This window comes from Quercus lobata, chromosome 5 (genome assembly GCF_001633185.2).
Source record: "Quercus lobata isolate SW786 chromosome 5, ValleyOak3.0 Primary Assembly, whole genome shotgun sequence".
In the NCBI taxonomy this organism is placed as follows: domain Eukaryota; kingdom Viridiplantae; phylum Streptophyta; class Magnoliopsida; order Fagales; family Fagaceae; genus Quercus; species Quercus lobata.
Window position 1 is genome coordinate 28787205 of NC_044908.1, and position 23994 is coordinate 28811198.

At 35.8% G+C, this 23994-nt stretch overlaps 1 protein-coding gene and 1 pseudogene across 2 annotated transcripts in view; one reads left to right on the plus strand and one right to left on the minus strand.

The window, feature by feature from the left end:
- Positions 1-2251, plus strand: part of LOC115991913 (wall-associated receptor kinase-like 8) — a 31943-nt gene extending 29692 nt beyond the window's left edge. For both annotated transcript variants that reach the window (XM_031115897.1, XM_031115896.1), the window contains exon 4: positions 954-2251. In XM_031115897.1, coding sequence (XP_030971757.1) covers positions 954-2149 — 1196 coding nt within the window. In that variant the 3' untranslated portion in view covers positions 2150-2251. The remainder of the gene's footprint in view (positions 1-953) is intronic.
- A 9988-nt stretch (positions 2252-12239) lies between these two features.
- LOC115992061 lies at positions 12240-22108 on the minus strand (annotated as a pseudogene).
- Between the last annotated feature and the right edge of the window lie 1886 nt (positions 22109-23994).

Here is a 23994-nt window from a genome sequence, read left to right on the forward strand (position 1 = left end):
TTTAATTTTATATGCATCTATGCGTATGCATGGAGTTACATGCTAGTTTATATAAAAAGAGAAACCATTACTTATTTTAGAAATTCATGGCTTAAAAAATGTGTAAGTTAAATATAATGGTTTAGAATCTAATATGTAATAGTTTCTCATTTTATATAAATATATGATTTAGAATCTAATCGGATTTAGACTCTTTAGTTTTTGCATTCAATAATTTACTTTCTACAAAAATTTAAAAATTAGATAAGACATATGGCGAAAAATTGAACTCAAATTAAAATTCAATTTAGAATTTAATTGAATTTAGACTCTTTGATTTTTGCACCTAATAATTTACTTGACCCAGAAATTTAAAAATTAAATAAGACACGTGACGCAAAATTAGACTCCAATTAAAATTTTAATTAGATTTTCTCTCAACTTTGACTATATATATATATATATATATATATATATATCTTGAAAAGACAATTTCTGTCTATAAAGTTGCATAATTCTTCATTTTAATTTAGATTTTTGAATCTATTATAATATAGATTTTTACAGTAAGGTAGGCCTGTCAGGTACATGTTGCAAAGTTAGCTGGAGCCATGCAACGGGGAAATTTTTGTTGCGCTCATAAGGCCCTTAAAACGCAATAGACTTGCATGAAAAATCAAGAACCTAACAAGAAATTTAATGTATAAAAAATATTTCCATAAAACAAAAAAATAAATTTTATTCTTCCTAAGAAATTAATTAGTAGTTAACACCAATTTATATTCTAGGATATTATGAGAAAATATTAATGTAAAAAAAGAAAAAAAATAGTAACTTCTTTTTAAAACGCGTGAGAAAGATATTTCCAATTCATTGTACTTTTCTTCAAATCTATTTTACACTTGCTCACAAATTTACATAATCCGAATTTAGGTTGATGTGATATTTCTATTTAATTTTCTTGATTTGTGCAGTTATTTGTTCAAGCCTTGGGGCATTGTTTCTATTCACTATTACATGGTGCTTGTGCAAAATCATAAAGAAAAGAAACAAAATCAAGCTCAAGAAAAAATTCTTCAAAAGGAATGGTGGTTTATTATTACAACAGTTATCTTCAAATGACAACAATGTTCAAAAGACAAAATTATTCAATTCAAAGGAGTTAGAAAATGCGACTGATCATTTTAACAAAAACAGAATTCTTGGTAAAGGTGGGCAAGGTACAGTTTATAAAGGTATGTTAGTTGATGGAAGAATTGTGGCAATTAAAAAGTGCAACACGGTGGATAAGGGGAATCTTGAACAATTCATTAATGAGATTATCATTCTTTCCCAAATCAACCATAGAAATGTGGTCAAACTACTTGGGTGGTGTTTAGAGACAGAAGTTCCTTTGTTAGTTTATGAATTCATTCCCAATGGGACACTTTTTCAATACATTCATGAAGAGAATGAAGATTTTCCATTGCTAACATGGGATATGCGCTTAAGGATTGCCACAGAAGTTGCAGGATCTCTTTCTTACTTACACTCAGCAGCTTCACTTCCCATTTACCATCGAGATATAAAATCTTCAAATATACTCCTTGATGAAAAATATAAAGCAAAAGTAGCAGACTTTGGAACTTCAAGATCAGTGGCCATTGACCAAACTCATGTAACCACACTGGTATATGGTACTTTTGGGTACTTGGATCCGGAATACTTTCAAACAAGCCAATTTACAGAAAAAAGTGATGTTTATAGTTTTGGAGTAGTCCTTATTGAGCTCTTAACGGGAGAAAAACCAGTTTCTTCAACAAGATCACAAGAAGATCGAAATTTATCTACATACTTCATTCATTCAATAAAAGAGAACCGTCTTTTTGATATACTTGATCCTCAAGTAAGGAAGGACGGTAATAAACATGAAGTCATGGCAATTGCTAACCTTGCAAAAAGATGTTTGCACTTGAATGGAAAGAAACGACCTACGATGACAGAGATTGTGATGGAGTTGGAGGGAGTTCAAAAAGTTTATTCTGATCAACCAAATTTTGAAGAATTTGATTGTGTTAGAAATGAAGAAATGGGGCCTTGGAATGACATTCCTGTTTTATCAAGCTCAAGTTTAGAAATCGGTGAACCTTCATCATCATTTGTCCTTCCACTTTTATCCCACTTTGATTAATAATTATCTGTTTTGGTACTTTTTTTTCCTTGTTGTAAACTATTGTAACTTCTTTTAGGCATATGTACAATATACTAGTCAATGTATAGGTTCATTTTGAAATATTGTGTAAGAAATTATGTTTATGAGCCATATTTGGGGAATTAGGTTCAATTATAAGAAGAAATAGAACATGTAGTTTAGACCCTAGTTGTGTATTATGCATCAGATTAATTAATTGTATACCAATATGCACCATATCATAAAGCAATAGATGCACAATATGGAGATGAAGTAGAAAACTGATGGATCTTGATTTTAAAGGGGAAAAAATGGTTTTGATTAAAAACCATATTGAGAAACCCGTGACTTATAAGAATTAATGTTGAGATAAACTGAAAATCTCAATGTTTCCCACGTTATGATGGGAGGTCCTAGCCATCCTTAAGATCCCATCATTCTGTTGTGAATAATGTGGTTATTTGATTGATGAGGTTTGAACAAAGTGATTACATAGAGGAGAACCTCCTTCATGATTTCATTAGTCGAAGGCTTTTTGAAAAAGGGGAAACCTTTAAACCAAAATCAAAATAGAATTTTTGAAAAAAAAAATTGTGCTTTGAAAAGAGAAATTTGGAAGGTCAAAATTTTTTAATGAGATATAATTTTGGCAACATAATTGCTTTAAAAAGAAAGTTTTGGAAGATCGGTTTTTTTTTTTTTAATGGAGATTAGGGAATCAATTTTGAGATAGGATTTTCACAGCATAATTGCTTAAATTATTATTATTTTTTTTTAAAAAGAGTTTTTGAAAACTTGATTTTTAATGGAAAATCATGAAACCAAGGTTAAGAAATAATTTTGGTAGCATAGCTATAGAATTTCATCATTGGCTGAAGAGATCATGAGAAATGGGAGGATGCATGTATGCAAGACTATAATTTTATAGAGGGGTATACACAATGTCAATACCCATTTTTGATAACAAGGGCCCAATGACAGAAAAGCCCAAATTAAACCAAGAGAAAGAAAGAAAAGACTAAGAAATAATGGCAGGGACAATAGGACCATGTCCCTAAGGCCCAAAGAAAAGGAATGATGAGCATTGATAATAGCTTAATTTTGCATATTTATATCATTGGTAGAAAGCATTATCATACTTATTTTGAATTAATTCATGCATTTTATATTTGGTTTTGGAATGATGCTGAATAATCAATTTTGAGCTTAATTGAATCTTTCTGCATGAATTTGTCTTTTGTAGGAGAATGGAATTAAATAAGCGGATTTGTGCAAAGAAGAAAGCTAATGGACTTTACTTTTACAAGGGCCATGATAAAGTTAAAGAAGGCCAACCCAATTAAATTTAAGTCTAATTAGAGTAAGGAATCAAATGAAATTTGCATCAAATCCAAGTCCAATTCGGATTAGGATTCCAGCCTGCACATCAGTTAGTATTTTTGGCATAACTTTCGGCTTAGATTTCCAATTGAGATGATTCAAGTTGGGCTGGAACGTTAACTTAAAGGGATATAACTTTGTAGTTTTCCAAAAATCATAATTCAGATATTAAATGGGCCAAAATCGTCGGTAAATTGAAGCCTAAAAATCTGGGATTTTCTCCAAACGGGAATTCAACTTATAATAGGATTCCTTGACCTATTTAAAGGCTCTTTAGGGAAAATTCAGGGGAGGCCGAGGCTAGTGCTAGGGCTGAGGGCTGAACATAGAGAGTGCGGCTACTTCTTTGGTTTTCTTCCATGACAATTAGTTTTATTTTATTTGTCTAGTTTAATGTTTAGTATTTTATTTTTGTGATTTCCTTCAATTACCATGAGTAGCTAAATTTATAATTAGGGTTGAGGATGAAATCTTGTTAAGGATTATCAGTAATATTTATGCGATTTGATTTTTCCCACAATAGTTGTTCTTTAATGATTTTAATTGTTCTTGCTTCATATCAATTGACTAAGATGGGATTCTAGATATGAGTTCAATCATGTTTTTCTCATGATTTAGGATTTATCTTAATTAATTGAATGCTTGGTTTATTAATTCTTGATTATAAAATTGGATATCACTTGTGATTTTTCTGTTAATGGATACAATTTATGATTTGATTTTTAGAATTGGATATATCTTGTGATTTGTTTGGCTATGGATACAATTGATGATTTGATTTTATACTTAAGAAGTAAAGAAGAAAATGCGTTAGATTTTTAAACATAAGTTTTAATGATGATATTTTTCATGATAGCAAGATTGATTTCTAGATTATCATGTAGTGGTTGGAAAAAATTAATGATCATAAATATATGCTCATATGACTTACAAGGTGGATTCCAAAACCTTAATTCTTTTCTATTGATTGTTTGCATCTTTTTATTGCTTTATATCTTTTGCTTAGTTTAACTATTTTCTTAATTTTATTATTTGCTTAGTTTATTTAATCTCAGAAAACCAATTTTTATTAAACTAGATTAGGATTAATTTGGTTAAGGTTTAATTAATTTTCCTAAATTCATTCAAGTCCCTGTGGGTTCGATCTTGTTCTTGTCAAACTATACTTCAGTATAGTTCGTACACTTGCGAGTACTTTAAAATTTCACAACAAAGAATACCCATAAAAAGTAAGGAATATATTACAATGGCCCATGAGTAGTAGGAAAGGGCCAACCACGGTGAGATGGCCCTCTCCAAGAGAGAAGAAAATAGGCCTTGATTGGCTCCAAGAGGAAGGGAAGAGGAAAAAAAAAAAGGCCAAATGGGTCGGCCCAACAGGAGTTAGAAGAAAATAATAAAGGGAATACCTTGAGATATCCATGGGCCCAAAAGGGGAAGATGAGACAAGCCCACATTGTTTTCATGAGGGGCAAACATGTGTGAAGGGAATTAATTTCAAAAAAGAATAAAATGAGACAACATCCAATGGCAGCTGCAAAAATTGCATGGGAAAGGAAGAAGACAAAACATGAAGTAATAAGACAATAATGCTACGGTCGAAGCACCACCAATTTGTACCCAGCCAATGCAAGGGAGGTGGACCCATGGTCAAGAGAATTACAAAGGGTGTGGTTTGGTGGAGGGGGGAAAAAGTCTATTTCCGGTATCCAGCCAGGACCTCTTTTAGGAAGTGCTCTGCTGGGAAGGCATCTTGGCCCAAAATAGGTAGTAAATCGGCTGGGACCATTGGATGCATGCTAGAGAGATAGGTAGAGAGAGACCTAAGGTTTTACCCAGCAAAGGATAGAGAAAGATATACGGTAGAAGGGAATGGATAAGAATTTTTTGTGGGATGGGTATTGGAAGAGAGAGAAAACACTGAGCATGCCCAGATGTAGTAGAGGCCGAACCGCCAGAAGGGTGGTGGGCACTTCTGAGGGGTGTTCACAGTAGACAAAAATGGTTGGTGAGTAATAAGGGTAATAGGGAGAAATCATGTAGGCTTGATTCAATATAAATAGGAAAAATAACCATAAGAGGAAGAGGGACATCGACTAAGGCAATAAACATAGAGAATTGAAAAGGAAATAAGAAAGAAAAAAGAGAGAGTGAAGTAAGACTTAGAAAGGTAGAAGAGTGATCACAAAAGAAATAGCATGCATCAATAGGAAATCTTTTCCCTTCTTTATGTAACAAACTCACTATTTGTAATCCCAACAAAACAAGAAGTAGCTATCTAGACCCATTCTCTAAAATGAACAACTTTATGGTTTAATTTAGTAATAAGGTTGTCCAGGTTGGGATTTGGGCTCTCTTTAGTTCACTTCCTGTGGGAGACTTATTATTTACATTCTGCTGCTTTAACTACGTTTAATTACTAATGGTTCTTTTGACTAATCTTTCTGCCGTAACAAATATATATATATATATATATATATATTCATGCGCTCACACATATATACATATATTACTTGTTGTCTTTCTTTTAGGATGTTTGTCTTGTTCACAAATTGGCCCTTTAGCATGGTCCTGCAAAGATAGTAGGCTTGGCCCAACTCTTTGACCCACAATAGAAAGGGCCTTAGCCCAAAAATACAAAAGGCCCCTACACATAACAATATGAAAATATTGTAATATATGTATGTATGCATGGTCATGTCATAGTGAGGTGGAATTTGGAAAGCGTACCTGCTTATATGGGCAGAGCTTCCTTACTCTTAAGGCAACACTCTATCATGGCCTAATATGGGCGTAAGCGCCTGTGACGAGCTTTTGAGCTTCTCGTGAGAAGTATGCCTTCGCTTAGGGTGGACCATGACGGAGGGTGTAAATGGAGTTGCCACCTAAATTAGGTCTAGGAACCATAAATATAGCGCCCTTGTGGAAGGATTGATATTTACCAGAGCACGTGTCTGGAATTTACGTATGGGGATGGGAAGGTGTTAAAAACCCAACCCCACCCGGCCTGTGGGTTAGCCTCCACTCATTGTGGTCCAAATCTTAGTCTCATTAAAGGGTCTTATAACTCACACACATTCTAACATGCATCTAAAGCAAGAAAACATGGCATATCGTCCCTAAGCCTAGCATTCATCTATCATGGTATTCAACACAAACCAACAAAACAATGGCATCAAAAGGCAGATCAGAGTAAACACATCTAAATATCCAAGCATCAAACTCATGATATTCAACCAAGCATATTAAGCAACTCAAAACTCAAAATCTCAATGCATGTTCATATTCATATGTATGTTCATGGTATCCAACCAACAAAACCCTAATCAAGATCTGATCACTAAAAGAACAAAACATGTTAAAGCAGGTGAATAGAGGCTTAAAATAAGAAAGGTATACTAAAACAGAGGCCAAACATTAAGAGGAAAACAAAAGAAAAAGAAGAAAAAAGTGATTTAGGGTTTCTGGACATGAGTATGCATGCGCATCCCAATTGTATGCATACGCATGCATAAAGCATGCATACTAGGGATGGCAATGGGGTAGGGCGGGGCCGAAGGATGGGGTCTTTGTGCCCGCCCTGCATGGTTTTGTCTTGCCCCATCCTCGCCCTGCCCCACATGACGGGGAAAACTTTCTCACCCCATCCCCACCCCTTGGGGTCCCGTGAAGCTCGCCCCACCCCATAAAACTCTACTTTTTGTTAATTTGCCCTACAAATAGAACAATTTTTTTTAATGAAACCTATTTCATTAATAAAAATATACTTGAAATTACAACTAAATTTATCTCATCAAATTAAATCAATTTTTAGAAAAAATTGAATAATATATATAAGTGTTTAACAAGACAACCATAAAAAATAATAAAAAATAAAAAATCTCATAGTATAACGCATAACAAAATAAAGGTAGAGAACCACATCAGGTAAAATAAAATAAGCTAATATTGATATATTTGTTTAAATAGTAGAGTATTAGATTATGAAAAATTTACAATTATAACCCTTATAAACACGGGGCGGGGCGGGTCTAAAAAGTTTAAACCCATCCTCGCCCCACCCCGTGGTGCGGGGCTAAAATCTTACCCCATCCCCGCCCTAACACCTTTGCGGGGCGGGGAAAACCCGTGCAGGGCGAAGCGGGGAGGGGTAGGTTAAGTGGGGCGGGGAAAAATTGCCATCCCTAAGGCGTACAAATACATGCCTAGAACCCTAAACCCAACAACTCAGCAAAGAAAACAGAAGAAAATAAGAAAACTAACAACCTATCATGCTTCTAATACAAACACAAAATAAACCTAAACTAACATGAACATATTAAAACATATTAAAGCATATAAAACATATTAAAGCATATAAAACATATAAACAAACAACAAAACAAAGAAAAAGTGAAGAACCAAAGTTGGAAACTATACCTCAACACAAGAACTAGTGCTTGATTTGACCATTCCCTTCAATCAATCTAATCAACAATAAAATAGTAAGCTTTAGAACTCAAAAGCCAAGACTAAAATAGGTCCCAACCAAATAAAACTTGACTTGAGGATGTTTTGTAAAAAATTCCCTATTTGATTCACTATTTTCTAGTGAATCTTGCGTATATTTGCCTTCCCATTGAAAAAGTGCCTTTTATGGCTTTATATAGTGGTAAAATAAGGGTGTGGGGCAGCTCCGAGATGATGTGGGATTTGTTTGACACAGATTTAAATGCAAAAAACTTTCCATTCATATAATTCTGGAACCCTAATTGCGTGCGCATGCTCGAGGTATGTGTGTGCATACCCTAAGTATGCGTACTCATTCTTCAAGTGTGTGTGAGCATACGCGTGTATGAGTACATACACTTAGGGTTTCCAACAATCTTTCTTTTCCAAAAATAGGTTTATTCTTCCATAAATAATTTTATTTTCTCCATAAATAATTTCTCAAGTCAATTTTTACAAGATTGGGCCCTAAATCTGTTGGGGTTTATGCCATAAAATCCAATTTATTGTCATGTCATAAATAATTAAAAATTTTAATTATATAAGACTATTTATAAATGAACTAATGGGACATTATCATAGTCCTTGAGATGCATTGTATGTGATTTAGCCACAGAAGATATAAATCACAATTTCCTTGTAAACTCAAAACGTAATTCGTAGTCGGTGATGAAATTGGGTGTTTCATCTGTGAAGACTATAACACATCAACTAAGATAGTTTGTCTTGATTATGAAAGTGGAGACTTCTAGTTGATGTGTTGATATGTCATAAGTGTTAAGACATATTGAACTGGACCTCTGTGAGATTAATTATTCAGTCAACAACTGTCACCTGAATAATTAATCTCATGACTTCTAATTTCATAGACTCTCAATCCTGAGAGGATAATGAACCCAATCATAAAATGTAGATTACTTTGATATATCAGGAGTGAGATCTAATATTCACGGTCAAAACCTCAGTATGTTGGGTAACCACACGTAGTGTTGAGGGAACACATATTCTCAAAATGGAATCCATAAGCTCTTTTTATAGAGACACGAAATATCCCCTTGAGATAAGTTTAATGGGAACTGGTTATTTAGGACACCCACTTTAGTAAGGAGTTACTAAAGTTTATATTTATTGAAATTGGATTTCAATAAATATAAATAACTAAAAGATTAAACTGGGTACTCAAGGATAAAATAGTTGTTTACAAAGTGATAGTTCATTATGACTTTGTTCACTACAGATATTTCATGGAGGGGTCAAATGATATCATTAGAGTCTTGGGATATAATTTATTAATAAGGCCTAGAGTGCAATTATATTTATATAGTGGTATTAAATATAATTAATGGTAACTTTAGACTTGTCAAGAGTTGACAAATAAGCCTAAAATCCATTGGAGCTAGTCTTATTTGTTCCCTTTGGTCCCATCTCAAGCCACAAACTAAAGCCCAATTGGGTAGGCCCAAAAGGCTAACCCAATTAGATAATTAGAATATACGTATGATGAAAAGAAAAGAAAACATTTTTCTCTATAAGGAGAAGAAGAAGAACTTCCTTTGAGAATCAACGTACAAAAAGACTAATTGAGAGACCACTCATCTTGGGCACCATGTGGAATTGAGATGTTGATTAGAGGTATTCTCAAGTCTTGGTTTTGAATTTCACTACATCAAGGTACGCTTTCTATTCTTTGTTCTAGAATTCAAAGTTACATGTTATCTCTCATGAATGAAGTAAATCTGTGTTTTGTTGTTTCCGCTGTGTGTTTTGTATGAGATGCAAAACCAGATTTTGCAACAAAATCAACCTTAAGCCTCAGAGTAATGTTGACATTAGGGGATGGGGGCCCGAGTCGTAAGGGGTACAAAATGAGGTGTCTACACCTAATAGAAGTAGAACAACATGACAATCATATCAGTGTAAACATAATATTGACAAAGTTCGAGTATAGTGTTAGCAGTTTGGTGAGTGGTATCTTTACAAATTTCTTAGCATGAATGCAATTGGCAGTACTAGTTGGTGATAATGCAGTTTTTTTGGCTATAAATTTTGCTAGAAGTTTTAGTCCTAAATTAAAGGATTTCATGGTTTTAATAGTTAAACCGCTTTTTTTTTTGGTTAACTTTTATCAATTTTAATGCAGTTGGCTAAATTTAATTGATCTTTAATTGAAATTTGACCATGTGATTGGATTAATTTTGGAATTATGTTTAAGATCATGAAATTCCCTTTAATTTAACTAGTCAGGGGCAAAAATTGAGCTGGAATAAAATGAGGTAGCACTTAACTAATGAAATTACCCATTTTGCATTTTAATTGTGGAAAAAGTATTTAATTTTCTATGGAACCCGTGCTAAAAGTTTAGTGTATTTCCTTAGAAAATCTGTACTAAATATACCATTTGGGTCTCATTTATTAAGCATGCCATTAAAGTTTTGAGGATCAAATTAATTAAAAAAATTAACTGATTTTCATAAATCACGTGTTTTGTTTTTTATTTGGGTTCATTTACATTGACATATTTGGTCCTTTATTTTTATTAGGTCATACATGTAATTTTTACTTAAAGATGAAATTAATTTCTTTAATGGATAGAGATGTCAAATTTTATTGTGAGTTATTATTTGTTGGTTTAAGGTCTATGTCATAAAGTGCAAACCATATTCAAAAGAAGCAATTAAACAATGCAACATAAATTTCTATCCATATAGCCATATGTGTACGCTTTTGCATATGGTCATGCTTGCAATTAAATATTTATTTGTTATTTTAAAGATTTATGACCTGTCTAAATTGCTTCTCTAATTAAACCTATTGCTTCTCATATAAGATTTATGACCTGTCTAAGAGCTTCCTGCCTTTGAACAACAGTAGATCCGTAAAAAGTTAATGGCGAAATGGAAATCTTTCCATTGATGAATTAGTAGCAAAATGTCCATAGTAAAAAACTAAGGGTACTAAATTAGTTGGGTTTGTGGCAGTGGTTTCGTTCTTAGTTCAAGTTGTGGTTTTGAATATATATATATATATAGTCTCAGAAAGCTATTGTACTATCAGTTCCTTCTTCTTCTCTCTCTCTCTCTCTCTCTCTCTCTCTCACACACACACACACACACACACACACACACACACACACACACACACAAAATCTGATCTAAAAATAAAATCTGTTTTTTATTTTCGAAATTTTTTTTTCCCAAATTACCAAGTTCTTTTATTTATTTATTAAAAACAAATTTCTGCAAATAGAAAGCTAAAAACATTACCAAACATTACCTGATACTTTTGTTGGTTTAGGTCTAATTTGAGCTTCAGCATAAGAGAGCAATTTGTTTGTGATTTGTTCATAGGGGTAAAATCAGCTCTTTCCTTTGAATCATGCAGAGGGTTGGATGATTTTTAAAAGTAAATATTTTCTCATTTTTAGTGTTTTTGTTATATGTAAAATGTGGTCAAACTTGTAAAAAATATTTTTAGTTAAGCCTAAAATTATTTGTAAAAAGTTGTAAAATGTCTTACCTTTAAACACATAGTAAAATAATTTACAAACACAAACAGTGGTCCTCCCTTCATCTGGTGGCTAGGTCGTCGATTCAATGGACTAGGCAACCAATGCCGATAATTCGGTCGCCAAAGTTGCCAATTTGATTGTCAGAGTTGCCACTCAAATGGCCGATACTAAGGGTCAAGTCACAGGAGCTGCCAGTCTTGCATCAAAAACGACAATCTGGTCATTGATGGTTTCGATGGTTAGAGCTGCTAGTTTTGATGGTTTGTGCTTGAAATATTTTGCATGTAACTTATACCAAACATCTAAACAAAAAAAAAAACAAATGATTTACATAGAAAATATTTTACTTCCTTTTTGCATTTCCCAATATCAATGGGCTTTATATCTGGTTTCGCACATGTACGAGGGCCTAGGGGTGGGTGGAATATAAATCAGATTTATCAAGTGGACAGAATCTTACTGTAGTGGCGTGGCAAACATATTATATGCACTTTGTACTTGTAGTAATTAATGCTAATAATTGTATGGGGTTCTAAATTAATGCAGATAATTCAACGAGGTTTGTTGATAGCATGATAACTCTCCTTTTTTTTTTTTTTTTTTTTTTTTTTGATAGAAGCATGATAACTCTTTATTTGGTCAATATCACAAACTTTTTAAATTATACTCAATGAAAAATTACAGAAACTCAAAGTATGACAACCAGACTGTGTTGAAATTGTATTGTAGCATGATAATGAACACTTTTATTCATGATTTATTTTGTTCATATGTCACTAATTAAGCACCCAAGACAAGAGAGGGCTAGAAAAGTTCAAAAGACCAAACAGAAACCAGTTTTGACAAGCCCCAAAATGAAATAGAGAGAAACATCTTTCTCCTCCTATATTGTACTGACTGAAGCTCCATTACAAAGATTGAATCCATACCAAACATCATTAGGAATGGTGTTGTAATAAAATGTAGCAGACTTGGTGTTATAACCATAGATTGTCACTTTCTCAGGCATCCAACCATCGAATCCACTCCTGTAAAGGTATAGCAGATTTGGTATGAGCATGGTCCTAATATCTGAAATGTATCTCTAGAGCACCTCCCAAACGTTCCTGTTGATGGATCATCCAGTCTTGGTGCATACACCTGATCATCAAACAAATGGTAATTACATCCAAGAAACAGTAATGAGTTACACAATTAATTAATTATCCATTCTGGATTCTCATGACATATATACATGCATCTACTTAAATTAATGTACACAAAATTGTCATGTACATACATCTATACCTAGTCATGACTGCTCTTTTACCATCAATCAAAACAATTTTTGGTATATGCGAGATTCAAATCCAAAATATTTTATTGGACGATAAGAGACTTGGTCTGTTGAACTCATCTACATTTATACATGAATTATTTTATGTACAGGTATATGTACTTCTATTTAGGCAAAAGAGAAAAATAAAATAAAATTGAAGAGAAACATGTATTTATGTTATACTAATGTATGTAATGTGTACAGTGAGTTAAGAAGAACCTGATTGCCATAAGCATCACCAAATGCAAGACTGATTTGATCCCTTGTATATTTGGTTGATGAACAGCTTGTCGTTATTGATACTGTGTAAGAGCAGCTCTTTACATTCTACAAGAAAATTAGTATTAGTTTAGAGGCATAACTTAAAAATTGTGACATAACCTTTTTTTTTTTGTTTTTTTACCGGAATAAAATAATTTTGTTCAAGTTAACCTGTGTCTGTCTAGGTCCATTGTTTTGAACCAAAAAAAGAAAAGAAAAAAAGACTTGCTCTAAAGGGATCTATCTTTTTAGAAAAAGATCAAAGCACCATGTGGGAATCTTTGAGGAGTATTTTTATACCTGGATATTGTTGATCTTGTAGGATCTGAACTGCTGGGGTTGAGGAATGATTGACTTGGCTTGGGAGAATGTGAAGAGGAAGGCCAAAAAGAGCCGATAAGTCACTGCTTTCACCATTTCCTCTAAATTCCTATGAGCTATATCCCAGGTGTGACTATGTGAGAAGTATGATCTTTGGAATATCCTAAAGGTACATGATATATGAAGACTAGAGTAGAGAGCTTTCTAGCAACCAAGGGTAGATCAGTCAAATTCTTGTCCCCTTTGAGGCTTGTCTAATTTATTTATATGAATTGTGAGTTTTACTAGAGGTACAATAAATAACCATGTTTCTTTTTTAGTAGGGCAAGTCAGTCTTTTTGATAGGGACTTTTGGTTTTGGATGAACACAAGTAAACCTATGTTTATCTTTATCCAAGTCAGCTGGGAAATGAAGAATAACAAACTAGAATTTATGTCTTAGATTCTTACAGTAATATTTGACTATGTTTGTTTCGACTTTAATGCTTTCCCAAAAAAAAAAAAAACATAATTATATTTTTTGAAAAACTATCTCATTTTTCTAAGTTTAATAGTGACTTTAAAATGAGATAGAATTTTTTCTTCAAAATGAGTCATACTTTAATAGGGTTTTTCATTGACCAAAAACAAAATCTCTTTTAGATACCTTTTTTGATACTACCAAATACAAGAAAATGTGAAAATTTATTTCATTTTTCTATATTTGGTCCATAAAGGAAGAGTATTTTTTTTTTGGATAGATAACGAAAAATTTTATTAAAAAAGTAGCCAACCCGAGTACATTGGGGATGTACTATGGGGGAAATAATCAAGAAACAAAATTACAATGATCAAATAAAACTGGAATGGAAGAACAAGTAAAATGCGATAAAGCCACACTCCAAGCAAGGAGAGTGTGACAGAAAAAAGATTTAATCTCTAGCAAGGACTGTTCACATCCCTCAAAACATCTAGCATTCCTTTCACTCCAAATGCACCACATCAAACAATGCGGCACTAGTCTCCAAAGGCCTATATTGCGGTGACGCCCAAACTTACCTTGCCAAGATTCAAACACCTCAATTACCTTATGTGGCATAACCCAGTGAATTCCAAACAAACAAAACACCAAAGACCACAACTCAAAAGCTATGGGGCAATGAAGAAGAAGATGATCCACCGACTCCCCACACCTCTTACATATATAACACCAATCAAGAACAATAATACGCCTTTTGCGAAGGTTATCTGTTGTAAGGATTTTACCTAAGGAAGCAGACCATGAGAAAAAAGCTACCCTTGTAGGAACCTTCGATTGCCACACCATTCTCCAAGGGAAAGAAGTAAGAGTAGGAGGGTAGAAAGAAAGATAGAATCCTCTAACCTCAAAACCTCTACTCCTAGCTGTTTTCCAACAAATTTTGTCAGGGCCAACCCCCCTCACAGTCGAAGAGTAGACAATGCCCATAAACCGATCAAAAGATTCTTGCTCCCAATCCTGAGGTGGATGATGAAATCTAACATCCCAATGAGTCCTCCCACCAGGCCAACCCATCACCTTTGCCACCGAAGCATCTCTTGTCCTACTAAGACAATAGAGTTCTGGAAAAGCCTCTTTAAGGGTACAATCCCCACACCACGTTTCCAAAACTTCACTCTAGTACCATCCCCCACCTCATACCGTAGGAGTTTAGAAAAGATCAACCAGCCACTTCTAATATACCTCCAAAGGCTAACACCATATGCACTTGTCACCTTTTTCGTGCACCAACCACCCCAAACATTCCCATATTTCGCCTCTATAACCTTCCTCCATAAAGCATCTGTCTCTATACCATACCTCCATAACCACTTGCCTAACAAGGCAGAGTTAAAACTTCTCAAACGTCTTATACCTAGCCCCCCAACTTGCACAGGCCTACAAACCTCAGCCCATTTCACCAGGTTTAATTTAGAATCACCACTAATACCACTCCAAAGAAAATCTCTTTGTAATTTCTCAATGCGATTAGCCACCTTCCTTGGAATAGGAAGAATGGAAAGAAAATAAGTAGGTAAGGAGGAAAGAGTACTTTTAATAAGAGTTACCTTACCCCCTTTAGATAGATAAAGCCTCCTCCAACTTGCTAGTCTCCGCTCCATCTTCTCTAAAATAGGATTCCATACTGAGAGCTCCTTGAATTTTGCACCTAAAGGAAGGCCCAGATATTTCAAAGGAAGGGAAGAATGCGTACACCCTAATAATCCCACTAGATCATCCAGATTGTGCACATCTCCAACTGGAATCATCTCTGATTTCCCCAAATTAATTCTTAAACCTGAAACCTCCTCAAATCTAGTCAATATCTCCCTTAAAATAACTAACTGATTAGGGATAGCATCACAGAAAATAAGGGTGTCATTTGCGAATAAGAGATGAGTCACCATCATCGAAATACCAGCCGTATTACCTACATAAAATCCCGACAACTGTCCAGTATTTGCAGCCACATCCAACATACGGCTCAAAGCCTCCATGACAACATCAAATAGCAACGGGAATAAAGGATCCCCTTGCCGAATCCCCCTAGAGCTGCCAAAGAAATCCAAAGGACTACCATTAATCAGAATGGAAAATTTAATTGTAGAAATGCAACACATTATCCATTTTCTCCACTTCTCTGAAAACCCACAACGTTGGAGCATATACATCAGAAAACCCCAATTCACATGGTCATACGCCTTCTCCACATCCAACTTACACAACACCCCTGGAATCCCTGTCTTCAGTCTACTATCAATACATTCAGCAGCAATTAGGATGGAATCCAAAATTTGTCGACCTTTCACAAAGACATTCTGCGAATCTGAAATAAGCCCATGTGCAACCCTTCGAAACCGATTAGCCAACACCTTTGAAATAATCTTGTAAATCCCACCAACTAAACTAATTGGCCGGAAATCCTTAACCTCCATAGCATCAACCTTTTTAGGAATAAGGGCAAGAAATGAGGCATTAAGACTATTTTCAAGGGTCACATTTTCAGAATAAAGCTGCCTATAAAAACGAGAGATACACTCTGCTATGGCCTCCGGATCTGAAGACAATTCTCCATCTACCATAAGCCTATCAATGGAGTTAAATCTCCTGTGAGAATTGGCTACACGATGAAAGAACTTAGTATTCCTGTCACCTTCTCTAATACAAAGAACTCTAGATTTCTGTCTCCAACAAATTTCTTCCAAAAGAGAAGCTTTCTCTAACTCCCCTCGGATCCTTTCCAACTCCAACTTTTCCTCTTCTGTTAGACCACGACTATCCTCAATAGTCTCTAGAACACCAAGATCCTTCCACAATTGTTTCCCCCGTTCTTCTACATTACCAAAAACCTCTACATTCCATTTTTTTCAAATCATGTTTCAGAAGCTTTAGTTTGTTAGCCAACACAAAACTCGGAGCCCCATGCAAATGATAAGATTCCCACCAAGATTGCACCCTTTCCACAAAACCCTCATCCTTAAGCCACATATTTTCAAATCGAAACGGCCTCCTGCCCCTACCAAAGGATCCACCTTCCAAGACAATCGGAAAATGATCTGATAAGAGCCTCGACATTCTTCGCTGGCAAACAGTAGGGAACTTATCCTCCCAATCTGGAGAGAATAAGAATCTGTCCAGCCTAGCCTTTGATGCAACTTCACGAGAATTAGACCAAGTAAAAGTTCGCCCTTCCAACGGGATATCAATCAGACCTTGCTCTGAAATAAACTCAGAAAACTCACGCATAGCAGCAGTAACCGCAGTAGCACCAGCACGTTCGGAAGGGAATCTTATCACATTAAAATCACCTCCCACACACCATGACACATTCCACCAATTCCTCAACCCAAATAATTCCTCCCATAAAAACCTTCTGTCAACCGCTAAATTAGGACCATAAACTCCAGTAAATGCCCATACAAACTGATCTACCACACTTTTAAACTTACAAGAAACTGAAAAACGTCCCACTGCTTCCTCCACTTTGTCCACAACCCGTGTGTCCCACATCAGTAACACCCCTCCAGAAGCTCCACAAGAACCTAAATATGACCAATCAACATGTTGGCCATCCCATAGACTTCGAATCACAACTCTGGTTATCAATTCTATTTTAGTTTCTTGAAGACATACAATATCTGGCCTCCAACTCCTAATCAAATTTCTGACCCGAAGCCTTTTGTCCTGCTCATTCAACCCTCTAACATTCCAAGAAATAATCTTCACATTCATTGATACAACACCACAGCCCGCTCACTACTAATACTCCTTCTCTTAGCTGACCCATACTCAACGTTCAAAGAAGTCATTAAGTTTTTCAATTCTCGATGACCCTTTTGCCCCGATTTAACCACCTTCTTCTGACTATCTACCTCATGCCATTTTTTATCCTTTTTCCTGGCCTCTAAGGCTAACAACAGACCCGTAATTTGCTCCTCAAAGCCTTCTAATGAAGTCCCCACAGATTTCCTAAACACCTTAATCCGATTGGTTACCCACTGTGATAACTGTTTGCTATCAACTTTCTCCTCACACCCACACTGCTTCACTGTATTGTGTTCATCCTCCAAAGGAATTTCAGTGGCCAAAGGTACCACAACTAGAGGCTCCCCATCTCTCTCCCAAGTCATCGACCTTACATCAACTTCCCACAGCTCATCCTCTGACCCAGTAACAACAGACAAAGAATCTAACACACCATCACACTCATCTGCCCAACTAACAATTTGGCCCTCAGTGGCAATAGAGTTATTACCTGGTACAACTTCTCCTTCAATGATTGAGCACTCCGACCCACTATCTAGAGACCCACTATCTGGAGACCGATAAAGCGACAGTGGAATCACTATCTGCCTACCATCACGCAATTCCAGCATCCAATCTTTAGAATTACCCCATGACTTATCCAAATCTCCAACCAACTCCCTAATCGTAGGACGAGAATTATGGGTCCCCTCCTCGAAGAAGACTTTTGGAGAATCAATTTCAACAATTTCCGAAGCAACCTTTCCTTCACACCCCACTTGTGACTCAACCGGAGAAGATCGGGACTCCACCGCTGTCAAAACCGGCAAAACAGGAAGCTGGGCCTGGCTGATCGACATCTCCTGAGCATCACCGTCGCTATTGTTGAGTTCCGCTGGCACCGATATGGACATCTCTGCTACCGTTGTAGACATTTCAGTTGCCGTTGACCCAAAAACAGAGCTCTTAGGTTCCATAAAAGACTTTCCAGGTATGTCTGGCTTTGGGGCTGAAGGACACAATATATTTTCAGCCTCAATCACTTTCGGGCTTGAAAGATTTTGGCTGAAACCAGGCTCAGAGCATTCACCAATTTCAAACACTAACGGGCTAGTCTCACATGGGCCCAAAGAGTCCTTAGTCTTACCAACTAAGGTGTTTTGGGCTTCCAAATCCTTTAGGCCCAAACTTACATACTCAGGAGGTGGAGCTTTAATTCCCCGTGCTACCCATTTAAAGCTACGAAATCCTCCCTTGGCACAATCCCATGAAACACGCCTTCTTCCATTCTCCTTCAATTCCACAACCAATCCTTCCCCTGTCCAGCGTGAGTTCCTAATTTCTCGCCCCTTCCCAGCATTAATGTCATTTGAATTCAAATTAAATCTTAAAGGAAATCTGCTTTTATTCATTGCCGGAATTTTCTCCTCTAATTTCTTCCCCACATTAATGCTCCGAAACCTCCCTTTCGCAGCACCCACGACTGTCGGCCAAGCTTTACCGACCTGAAAATCATCTTCCACCACCTGATCACATGGTTTGCCAACCGGATATTCTATTGCTAACGACTTAGTATGATCGAATCTCGGAGTTTCCGCTATCTTCTCCACTATTCGAGGCTTCTCATGATCACTGGTAACAGGGTGCTGTATTTGCTTCATATCCCTCGCTGGCGCATGACCTTTCACTGCTTCTACAAAAGACCGAGAGGATTGAATCTCTGAATTTCGTTTATGTGGCTGAGCTATAAATTTCGAACCCCCCGAAGCATATTGTGTGGGTGCCAACATCCTTCTTAATTCAAGCCCAAAAGCCCTCCAACCTTGTTGAGCTTTGCCTGCAGGGATAATGATAGCTCTCCTTTGCCCGCCTACTTTGAGTTCTGTCACTGCTAGGAATTGACCATAGGTGTTGGAACCACATTGCAACGTGTAAGCAGTATTACCTTCCCTGAGTGTAAAAAACTGCTTGGGATTGACTCTGATCACAGAGTGTTCAATATTATTCATAAGCCCTTGTGCCGCATTCTTGCTCATGAAAACGGATTGCATGAAATATTTACCCCTTTCAAAAATCCTTAGAGAGAAAAAATTTCCCCCTTCCTCGACCACCAACTGAAAAAGCTTTGATTCAATAATGACTTTCTCAAGATGTAATATGTCATAGTTCCATATGCATGCTAATTAAAACCCTTACTCTTTGCTGACTTCCAACAAAGTTTGTTGTGTCCCTCACCCTTAAGTGGCATAGAATATATTAGGTCCATAAAGGCAGAGTATTGAAGAGTGACAATCTTACTTGCTCTGAGAAGAAGAAAGATTTTATTAGAACCCTAAAACTTGGGCTGTCTTGGACAACTAGATCCACTTGAGTCGGCTGAGGAGCTAAAGTTGTTTAGGTTTGGTGCCTAGAAAGATAATATGACCAGTTTTTTCCACTTGGTAAACTCTTAAACTAAAAAATTTGTCTCTCTATTTCATTTATACACTTAATGGCAGTATAACTGCAGACATTTGGATTATATTTGTGATTTCATAAACAATTACAAACACGTTTTCTCATCATGTGCAGTTTCTAATCTTGCTACTTGCAGTATAATCGTTATTGCTTTTCATGACTGCATACCTGATTATTTGATGAAAACCAACGTTTTTTTTCAGCCACAACTATTTTATAGTGCTATTTCCTACCTGGGATCTCATAGAAATCAATAATAATTTTTCTTCTAATCTCTCATCTAACACTATCTAAAAGATCCAATAAGAAAGAAGCTCTAAGATACAAATGATGAAATATATAAGAACTTCAACAGACATGTGGATGTGGTATCTGTTTGATCAATAAGGCTGGAAGAAGTTTAACTGCTCTCATAATAATTAGTTAATTACTTTGAGTTTTGGAAGTCCCCATTCAGATGACAAAGGGCACGACAAAGATACAAACACAACACAATAACACTTATGTCTTTATGATTGTATAGCAAGAGTTATTTGCTTTATTTACCTCATCAAGGGGTAAACGGATGTTATCAACACTGTTCCATGTTCTTTGAATACATGAAAACAACTGTTATGCACACAAGGAGTGATGGTATTTTATGAAGAGATATGCCAGAATTGAAACCAAATGAGACAGAGTTAAAACCTTCCTCTAGGAACTCGATCAAGAATGTTTAAATAACAAACAAGGAAACGATGGGTTACTATAACAGTCATCTATTTTTTTTTGGGGGGGGGGGGGGGGGGGGGGGGAATCCTAGTAGTTTAAAGAATTAGAGACCAATATGTACAAAAGCAAAAGTAATTCTCCACTCCAATAAATCAATGATTAGAACCCCTTTTCCAGGTCTAAAGATTTAATAGAATGAATCTACCATAGCTGAACCAAAAGGCTCATAAAAGTAGGAGACGCAATGGCCAAATTGTTCCGTAACCACCTAACCATGAAGGGTAGCATAAACACCCTCAATAATCATATGGAAAATCTCAAGAAAGTATTTGGTAAACTGCCTAACACACTCCATGAGGTCACAATATCAGAGGATTTGCTTGCACCTCCCCAACTGGGTGATTTCCCCATATACAGCCTCTCTACTAATTTTGTACTTTGCAAAGAGCAAGCAACCAAATCAAGCTCCAAAAACCCATTATGGACAAAAATCCATGGATGAGAAATATGCCATTTTTCATACATAAAAATCACAAAACATTTCTAATACAAATGAAGATAAACACTTAAAATTTCAAGCAAGCCACAAATACATGTATCTTATCCCTAAGCAAATTGGAATTATGCTATCAAATCTCATATCCACAATTTTCATTCTTTTTTGCGTCAAAATCCCAATATAGCAATATTTCAAAGGACCCATTTTCCCTTAGACCTCCAAATCCCAAAAGAGGCACAAAAAGGATTGAAATGTTGCCATTTTCCACTTAGCTGACCTTACTAAGATTGTTTATCTTACTTAAATGAGCTCCTAAACACTTTTTTCCCATAAAAAATTTACAAAACAGGAGTGCAGAATTGCATATTTCATATTCTCTGCTTTCTCTAAGCAGCCAAACATAGGACAATAAAAAGAAAGAGAGAGAGAGAGTACCTGCACTCATTTTGTAAAAGCTTTTTGATTTCTCTAACAGGTTCGGAACACAAAGGAATTCATTAGAAGAAGAAATATGTAATATTCAGTTGAAATCTGCATCACAAGGAAAAAGAAAGGGGTCATATTATACACTCAAAAATATTGGTCAATATCAATATCTTAGATACGGCAAAAATGCCATTGTATCGGTATCCGACACGTATCCCATACGCATACCGGTGGCATACCGGAATAAATCATTTTTTTATTCCGACACGGCTCGGATACGTCCGAGATACGGCGAGTATCCGATAGGAAATCGGAATCGGAAATCGCCGAGAGGATTTTTTTTTTTTTTTTTTTTTTTTTTCGCCTTCCCTTCCCCCTGTTTTTTCGTTTTGGGTTTTGAGGCCTTGGGCCCTTCGGCTCGGCTCATGTTTATTGTGGGTCTGTGAATGACCAGAGAATGGTTTTTTTTTTTTTTTTTATAATGGGTATGTTTGTTTTGTTGTGGTGTGGCCCATTTTCTTGGGCCATGACTCTTGGCCCTCATGGGTCTGTGACTCAGAGTATATATATTATTTTATTTTTATTTTTTTGCTGAGAATGGGTATGTCATAGGTGGGTCGGTGATATCATATATATATATATATATATATATATAAGAAACATTAGAAAAAAATATTTGATAATAAAAACAATAGAATGTGATATATTGTTACTTAATTTTAAAAATTAAAATAAACATAAATTATGTACAAAAATATTTAAATATATCTAAAAATAATTATTAATTAATTAATTAATATTTAACTCAAGCTCAATACATTATATAGAGCTCTTAGTTATAGAGCTTGAGAATACATAAAATCAAGAACCTTCTAGAAACTCTGTCATAACTAGACATGGCAAAACGGGTCAAACCCGTTTGACCCAACCCGTTTGACCTGCAACTCGTTTGACCCGTAACCCGATTGACCTGTTTTGACCCATAACCCGTTTTGACCTGCAACCCGATTGACCCGACCCGCCCGTTTTGCCACGTCTACCAACGTTGAGTAGATTGAGATTGAGGCGTAATTTTTATAAAATATTTACTTATTCTTTTTTACTTAATATGTTATATATTCCATTATAATTTGTCATTTTTTACCTGCCACCTTCATTTTCTCTTCCTACTTTGAATAGATTGAAGGTTATACCAAAATTAGTTTCTAGAAAGCTGGAACAAGAGTTGCACCAAATTTGGGTATCAATTCAAGTGTTTAGTAGTAATTGGTAACAATATCACTAGTGAGAATCTAATCACAATTAAGGAACTCATAAACAATTGACAGATTGCATCTATTTCCAAAAAAAAAAAAAAATTGTTTGAAAAATACGGGTCAACTCGACCCGACTCAACCCGCAACCCAATTGACCAGTTTTAAAAATGACCCGTTTTGACCCGCGACCCTTTTAACCCGCAACCCGATTGACCCGACCCGAACAAACCCGCCCGTTTTGCCACGTCTAGTCATAACCTTATTGTAACAACCCAATAACAAACTCCTAAATTCAAGGAAAGATAGTTATGATTGAAATTGAATCTCTCTCTTTACTTCTGAACTAGCCTTAAGCATCTTTGAAGAAGAGAATGTTTCATGCAACTGGAAATCTAAGGAAGATAGATCAAAACGGCATCATTTGTATTAATTCCAAAACGTCACTGTGTCACTTTTAACTCGTTAAACCTCCTTTTTCCTTTAAGTCACATGACACCGTTTCCTCCAAGTCACATGACACCGTTTTGGTCTTAGGATTAAGTTATCGTTGGTAGAACTAGCCGTTAGTCTTCATCTTCCTTAGATTTCAAACACAACTCCTTATTCTTCTTCTTCATCAATTTTGTACTTCCTCTATCATCCCCCCTCAAAACCATGGGGTTAATAGACACCATGATTTTGGACCTGAGAAAGACAAATCGAGAAGTGGAAAGGCTCTTGGTGAAAATGTCAACAAGTTGATCCCCAGTAGCAATATACTTACCTGAAGATCCCTACACTAAACCGTCTCTCTAACAAAATGATAGTCTACCTCCACATGTTTGGTGCGTGTGTGAAACACAGGATTAGAGGCAATGGCCAAGGCAGAGATATTATCACACCAAAGTTTTGGGGAAGAAGAGAGGAAGATCCTAGGGTCCTGCAACACCTAGCGAAGGCAAGAGAGCTTAGCAACAGTGAAAGCTAATGATATTCTG